The sequence below is a fragment of the Ursus maritimus genome, unplaced genomic scaffold (genome assembly GCF_017311325.1).
Source record: "Ursus maritimus isolate PB19 unplaced genomic scaffold, ASM1731132v1 scaffold_14, whole genome shotgun sequence".
NCBI lineage: Eukaryota > Metazoa > Chordata > Mammalia > Carnivora > Ursidae > Ursus > Ursus maritimus.
The window spans coordinates 85,483-93,443 of record NW_024423786.1 but is presented as its reverse complement, the minus strand read 5'-3'; the positions used below and the strand labels follow the sequence as shown (position 1 = coordinate 93,443).

General features: G+C 40.3%; 1 protein-coding gene across 1 annotated transcript; it reads left to right on the top strand.

The window, feature by feature from the left end:
- Nucleotides 1-204: 204 nt before the first annotated feature.
- On the top strand, nucleotides 205-7,669 carry ZNF660 (zinc finger protein 660). The gene is made up of 3 exons (XM_008697794.2): nucleotides 205-305; nucleotides 1,384-1,506; nucleotides 6,293-7,669. The coding sequence occupies exon 3, from the start codon at nucleotides 6,471-6,473 to the stop codon at nucleotides 7,464-7,466; it is 996 nt and encodes a 331-aa protein (XP_008696016.1). The 5' UTR covers nucleotides 205-305; nucleotides 1,384-1,506; nucleotides 6,293-6,470; the 3' UTR covers nucleotides 7,467-7,669.
- Nucleotides 7,670-7,961: the final 292 nt, after the last annotated feature.

Genomic DNA, 7,961 nt, shown 5'->3' with positions numbered 1-7,961 from the left:
CACAAGATTTGTCTCACCAGCTTACAACCTTTGGCAAGTCATTCAGTCTCTGGGAGCTGCATTTCCTCATCTTCAGAAAGGGAATGATCATCCTTTCTTTTCATAGTTGTGTAGGAAGGGAGCTGTCCAGGGATGGGACGCTGTCCTCAGTGTCTGCTTGGATTTGAGCTCTCAGAGAACTCAATCATTTCTATCTGTTTACAGCGATACAACACCCCGTTAGGAACTTCCTCACCAAACCCAAGGAAGAGATCAGGCAGGATTTGTGCTGGGCAGATCCTTTGGAGTGAGGCTGTGCTGGGCAGGTGAGACCTATACTGTGAAATTAGTTATCTGGGAACAGGAATCCTGCTGACTAGAGGAAGGGGACCATGGCTGAAAGAGGGAGCATTTCTGGATGGCTATTTATTTATTTGTTCATTTATTTTAATAATATTTTTTATTATATTATGTTAGTTACCATACAGTACATCCCTAGTTTTTGATGTAAAGTTCCATGATTCATTACTTGCATATAACACCCAGTGCTGTATATGCCATGCAATACGTGCCCTCCCTAATACCTGGCTATTTATTAAGGAGGAGAGAAGCAGAGAAGTGGGAGTGGGGCCTCTGGACCTTGAGGAGTACAGTTTGGGGATAGGAGGAAAGGTAATATAGTTGAACTCAAATTTGGGTGTCAGGAGACTTGGAATTGAGTTGCAGCTTTCTTCTAAGTTGGTTTCCCCATCACAATATTTTGATAGAAGACACTGGGAGATCTGGGTGATTCTTTCCATCTCTGACATTCTGAGAATCTCTGAGTAGTTAGACTAAGTCAATCTCGAATTAGGGCCCCTGGACGGCCCTGTGGAGACAGCATTGCCAAGACTGTAAATACACTGTCATGGTGTTCAAACAATATGAAGTCAAAAGGGATGACCAAGCGGAGGAGGGGTGTGGTGGTCACGTGTAAAGGGTGCAGTTCTTATCATTTGTACACCCAGACAGAATTAGAACCTTGAACTTGTTTAACGTTTCAATTACTGAGCTCTCTCTGTGCTAGGTACTTTGTGGAATTGCACCCATGAATACCATGGGCCTTGCTCTCGGGGGCTTAGAGCTTAATGTGTACTTGTGACACAAGCATACACCCAATTAATTCTAGTATAAGGCAACCCTAGTTTATATTACAGATTCGTTACAGTGGTTTTCTGAAGTACAGAAATTTCTGTATGGTCAAATCTATCTGCCTTTGTTACGATGTCAGGCTTTGTTTTATGCTTAAGGCATAGGCCTTTTGCTTCCTGAGGTCACGTAGTCTCCTGGTATTTCCTCCCAGTTCTTTTTTTTTTTTTTCTTTCAATTTTTATATTTCCTTCATCTGTGTCTGGAATTTTGCAGGTATTCCCTCTTACTCCTCACTCCGTTGCAGCTAATCAGTAACCACGGACCATGTGACTACTGATCACAGAAACCTGAACAGGCAGGTGATGCTGGTGAGATAAAGGAATACAACCTCCCAAGGTAAAACTTCTTTCTCTCTCTTTCTGGGGATAGGACTCTGCCCTTTATGAGTTTCTCACAGCCTGAAGTGAACGGTGGTCCTAAGATCAGAACACTCACCCATCAGTCTCAGAGATTTGTGGGGCCTCATTTGTTCTAATCCATTTGCCATTTGTCTCTGAGATTATGCTTTTATTCATAGTTTGGATATCCCTAGTGTCCTGCTGGCCCTATGATCTCATCTGTCCCTCCTTTTACTTCTCCAGCCAAGAGTTCACCTTCTCTCCTAGTGCCTGGGAATTCTTCCAGGTTTTCTGAGGGAATTTCCCATCTAATCAGGCAGAGGACCAAGTAGTCAGATTTCCTCTAGACCAACCTCTCCTCAGACTGGCCCTCCCTGATCTTCCCTTTTTTTTTTTTTTATATAATAATATTTTTTATTATATTATGTCATCCCTGGTTTTTGATGTAAGGCTCGATGATTCATTAGTTGCGTATAACACCCAGTGCACCATGCAGTACGTGCCCTCCTTACTACCCATCACCAGCCTATCCCATTCCCCCACCCCCCTCCCCTCTGAAGCCCTCAGTTTGTTTCTCATAGTCCATAGTCTCTCATGCTTTATTCCTCCTTCTGATTACCCCCCCTCCCCCCTCCCTGATCTTCTAATAAGTCTTGCTTCCTTCTCAGGTCCCCCACAACCACCTTATGGCACATCCTTGTGCATTTCTCTTTCTCCCTTCCTGCTCTTCTAACCAAAATCTCTATCTCAGTGAGCTTATACTTTTGCACAACTTCCTTTGTCCCCTCTGTCTTTTTCTCAAATTTGCATTCCTGACATATTCTTCCTCTTCTCATCCAAAGTGTTTTCCTACATCTTCATCTTTCTTAGTGACATTACCATTGTTGATATTCAGGCCTGGATCTGATAACCTTGAATACTTTCTTTCATTCATCCTCTGTATCCAGTCTAATACAAGTGTATGCTTTCCTGGAAATTGCTGGATTTCATTGTTCTCTTTCCTATCATTATCCTGGACTAGGGTCTCACTATCTCATTCATTTGTTCATTCATTCAACAAACATTTATTGGACACCTTGAAAGTGGAAGACCCTCTAATGGTCACCCATACTGCATTCCTAAAGTTGTCTCCCAACTCATTTCCCTTCCTCCATTCTTTTTTTTTCACCTCTAATCCATCTGGGCTAATCTTCCTAAATCTTTTTTTTTTTAAATACGTTTAATTGAAGTGTAGTTGATATACAATATTATACCCTAAAGTGTTCTTTTCCTAATTTCACTTTTAGGTAGGATGATGTGAAATATATTGTCCAGACTGGAATATTTTTGTGAGTTAAGGGGGCTACTGTTGATCATGCTGGAATGATGCTGGAAACTGTATTCTTGACAAGTGAGAGTGAGAGAGGAGAACAGCAAGGTAGAAAAGAGTGTAGATGGGGAAAGAAAAGCAGGATGGTTGATACTTGTTACCCATTGACCATCAAATTATATCCTTCTCTGCCGCATAATTTCAGTGTTCTGGCTCATATCACTTCAGGGAACTTAATTCTTTCATTTGTTCATTCAGAAGAATTTTTTTTGGTGCCTACTATATGCTTGGAACTGTGCTCAATGCTGGGGAGACAAAGGTAAACAAAATGGACAAAATCCCCACCATCATGAAGCTATGTGATAGTGTAATCTCCCACTTATTTCTGAGTACACTGGCCCTGTGCAAGCTTTTTTTTTTTTTTTTTCCTTTCCCTCCCCCACAAGCTTCTTTTTGAGGAAACACTTCCTTCATGTCCTGGGCTCAGCCAAAAGTTTGCCTTCTTAAAGCACCTTTCCCCAAGCATTCCTGGTCCCAGTAATTGCTCCCTTCCCTAGCACCCTTCACCTCCTGATTGGGTACTTTGTAAATCTTAATGTGGTCTCCTCGTTTTTCACCATTTATTCCACTGTAAGCTCCCTAAAGGTAGGTGTGATACTTCACGCTTGTATTGGTGTGCTCAGGCTGCCCATAGCAAAATCCCACAGACTGGGCAGTGTAAACAACAGATATACCTTTTTTCACAGTTCTGGAGCCTGGAAGTCCAAGATCAAGGTGACTACCTGATTCAGTTTCTGTTGAGGACTCTTCCTGGCTAATAGATGGCCACATTCTTGTTGTGTGCTTATATGGCTGTCCTCAGTTTGTTGTGGGGAGGGGAGCCAGGAGTGGAAGCAAAAGTGAGCTCTCTCTTATGTCTTCTTATAAGGACACACTAATCCTATCAGATCAAGCCCTTATGATGTCATTTAACCTTAGTTACCTCCTTAAAGGTCACGTCTTCAAATACAGTCACATTGGGGGTTAGAGCTTCAACAGATGAATTTGGTGGGGGCGGGGGGACACATTCAGTATGTAACAATGCTTTATTTTATTTATTTATTTTTTTACATTCAATAATGGTGTTTATTGCTTTGTGACAGAGCCGTGTAACTACCTGGCTATTAGCAGTTCAGACACCTCTTTCTTGAAAGCCACGAGACTGATCTTTTCCATAGTAGCCTTTAACAATAGAATAGTTACTACAGTAGCTGGCTGAGAAGATTTAGATCAGTCATGCCTAGAAATGAGACATGCTGGGGCTGGCTTCAAGGCATTGTCTCCTTCTGAATCTCTAAAATGTTTTGTTCTAGTAATTATGGGGATCCTCTAAAGTCATTTCCCAACTTTTCATAAGAAATACTATAAAAATATTTTTAAAATAATACAAGTTAGCAGAAGACAATTTGTTAGCAAAATGAGAGGCCTTTATATATAAATATATAAATTTACCCACCTGTTCATCCATTCATTCATTCATACCACAAATAGTTATTTTCTACTTTTCTGTTATAATGCTTTTTAAAATTTTCCCTGTTAGATCTAAAGCAGAAATGTGTACAGAGTAGAATGCTCAATAATTACTACTTTAAGACATGTATGAAGGAAAGAGTTTCAGAGAAGATTGCAAATGGAAAAGAAACTCAGAAAGAACCATCAGCTTTCTCAGAGAACTCTGGAAATGGCTTCACTTACTGTTCTACTCTGCTCTGCCGTCCCCTGGCTTCTCACTGAGTTTCCTCCTCTTTGATTAGGAGAGGTAGCAACAGCTGCATGTGAGTTTGCTTCAGAATTCTGGCAAGAATCCACCCCCCTACCACTGCTTTCTCTGCCTCCCCTTTATATCTTGAGCACAGATTTGTATGTACGTGTCCCTGTATGGCATCCGTGGCATCTATATTCCTGAAATATGAACTCTAACCTCAGTTGGGAGTTCTCTTCCTTTCTTGCTGGTCTTGAGCACTCACCATTGGACATGCTTCTCCTTCAGAGAGTGTGACTCAGCTTACCAAAAAGCGGTGGGACAGTGGAAACTGGTCAAACTCTTTTGAAAAGCGATAGCCAGTACTGCAAAACAATTTAATTCCCTCTGACCCAATAACTCCTTTGTGGAACTTTTATCCTACGAATATATTTCAGTAGGAAGAAAACTGTAAAGTGATTATGATAACATTATTGAAGTGGTTAAACCACAGGGATCAACAAAAACATCTAACACTAGCAAAATTATAGGTAAATTGTAATGAATTCAATTGGTAGTGTATTATAGAGTCATAAAGTGATCTTATGATGACTAAATAGCAGTGTGGAAAATTACATATGGTAGGATGCAAAATTATATCTATCGTATATTTGTAACCATGTATACTATAAATATCGACAAGTTTGAAGAGGAACATAGTAAAAGGAATATTAATTATTGCACTAGTATCATGGAGTCATCTTTCTTTTTCTTTTATGACCCCAAGCCCCTCCAGATTTGAGGTATGCTGGAGTTACCTATATATCCCAACTTCCATGTCAAGCCCATTGGGAAGTTCCTACTTTTTCCTGACATCAGTTTCATGTATTGACCCCTTTCGGTTGCTGCTGTCATCTACTTTCACGCTTTTGCCAATGTTAGATACTTAACCATTATACCATGCAAAGTCTTATGAGACCATGGCCTTACCCTACCATGCTTTAGCTAGCCCTATTCCCCAACTCAGCCTCTCAGGTTTGCATAGTAGATTGGGTGATAGCTTGTTACAGTGATAGCTTGGTGAGAAGCAGACAGACTGAATGAGTGCATGCGGCTGAATCCAGTTACAGAGCAATCCCTACAGAATAGGCTATGGTGTGACTAGGCTCCAATAGGCTCTGGTACTGGAAGAACAGTGTTATCCCTTATTAAGACAGGGCTTAAGAACAGAGATGTAGACAGGGGCCTCATACCTGGACTTAGAGCAAAAGATGAAATCTTAGTCATACCCTAAGACAATCCCAGTTACTGATCTATGAAACAATTTTTGAACATCTAATTTGTGCCAGCCATTGTATCATTGGTATTAGGGGAATAGGTCAGCAAGAACTAAAAGCCAACCTCTTTTGAAGAGCTACTGAACTAAGAATCTTTCAGTTCATTTTTTCTAGGGACCAGATGAGGAGTTTGATGGCTCTAATTCTGGGAGTAGAGTGTGAGACAGGAGGAAACCAGGGTGGATTTTATATTACTCATTGCTTATCCTGATGCTGGACCTGTTGGGTTCCCCTCCTATCTTTCCCTAAGCCCTTACCTTGGCCTCTGGGTCTACCCTTATTTTTCTCATCTTATTTTGATCAGTTCCCCCTGTCTTTGAACACTTCCTCTTCCTTATGAGACCCTGTAGTATACCACATGCTGGTTATCTTTGGATAGAGAGTAGGTGACATGTTCAATTTCTGTTTCTTCTGTCAGATGGTGGAATTGGGACTGAGGAGGTGTTGATTCCAAAGTATCATTCCTGAAAAATCAGAACCTCACACTTTCAAGACAACTCCACAGAGGTGTTGCCAGGGAAGTCAAAATTTAGAAAGCTCCTCTGAAGAGAAAGAGAAGATTCAACAGGCCACTGTGATGCTTCAAGCAAGAGAAAATGAGGAGAAAGGCAAGGGGCTTCAGGCATAAGACAGTTAAAGACAATAAAACACTTACAGAAGTGAGTGAGCAAGAGTCTGAAAAAGATGGTAGTCAGTGCTTGGATCCTGCAACAAACATGAGAATTCAGGCTGAGAAGAAACAGTATGTATGTACTGAGTGTGGGAAAGCCTTTAGTCAGAGTGCAAATCTTACAGTACATGAGAGAATCCACACAGGAGAGAAACCCTATAAGTGTAAGGAGTGTGGAAAAGCCTTCAGTCATAGCTCCAACCTTGTTGTTCATCGGAGAATCCACACTGGACTGAAGCCCTACACATGCAGTGAATGTGGGAAATCTTTCAGTGGTAAGTCACACCTTATTCGGCACCAGGGAATCCATAGTGGGGAGAAAACTTATAAATGTAAGGAGTGTGGGAAAGCCTTTAGTCGGAGTTCAGGTCTTATTTCACATCATAGAGTTCACACTGGGGAGAAGCCCTACACTTGTATCGAGTGTGGGAAAGCCTTTAGCCGTAGTTCAAACCTTACTCAGCATCAAAGAATGCACAAAGGGAAAACAGTTTACAAATGTAAGGAGTGTGGGAAAACATGTGTTTCTAATACAAAGATTATGGACCATCAGAGAATTCACACAGGGGAGAAGCCTTACGAGTGTGATGAGTGTGGAAAAGCTTTCATTTTAAGGAAGACACTTAGTGAACATCAGAGACTTCACCGTAGAGAGAAACCTTACAAATGTAATGAATGTGGGAAAGCTTTTACTTCTAATCGAAACCTTGTTGATCATCAGAGAGTTCACACGGGAGAGAAACCCTATAAATGTAATGAATGTGGAAAAACCTTCAGGCAGACTTCTCAAGTTATTCTACATTTGAGAACCCACACTAAGGAGAAACCCTATAAATGTAGTGAGTGTGGGAAAGCCTATCGTTATAGCTCACAGCTTCTTCAACACCAGAGAAAACATAATGAGGAGAAAGAAACATCATAAATAACATATTGTTGATACTAGGCCTAATTGCTACTTTTTGGAAAAACAATTTTTCATTATTCTCAACCTTAATTCAATTTCTAAGACTCTATACAGGGAAAGTAACCAGAAGCAGACAAAGATTAACAGAGGGATATCCCTCTGTTATATATAACTGTTATATATAACTGAAGGAAGAGAACTAGATTTTCAGTAGTATGGGGTTTAAATGAATGATGGTCTATCTACATGATGGTTTTGCAGCCATTATAAACATTTTTAAAGACTATTTAATGCCATGGGGGAAATTATTTGTAAAAAATGGAAGATAAAGAAAAAACAAATTTGATCCAAATTTTTAAAAAACATTTACCTATAGGAGAAAAATGGAAATGAAATAATACCAAACCAAAACATTGATGGTGATTATCATTGGGTGATAGGATTATAAGTGATTTCTATTTTCTCTATACTTTTCTATGCTTTTTAGATTTTCTACAACAAGAATGTACTACT

What these genes read in the sequence shown, in the direction of transcription:
- ZNF660 (XM_008697794.2), top strand. Translation starts at nt 6,471, where the DNA reads ATGAGGAGAAAGGCAAGGGGCTTCAGGCATAAGACAGTTAAAGACAAT.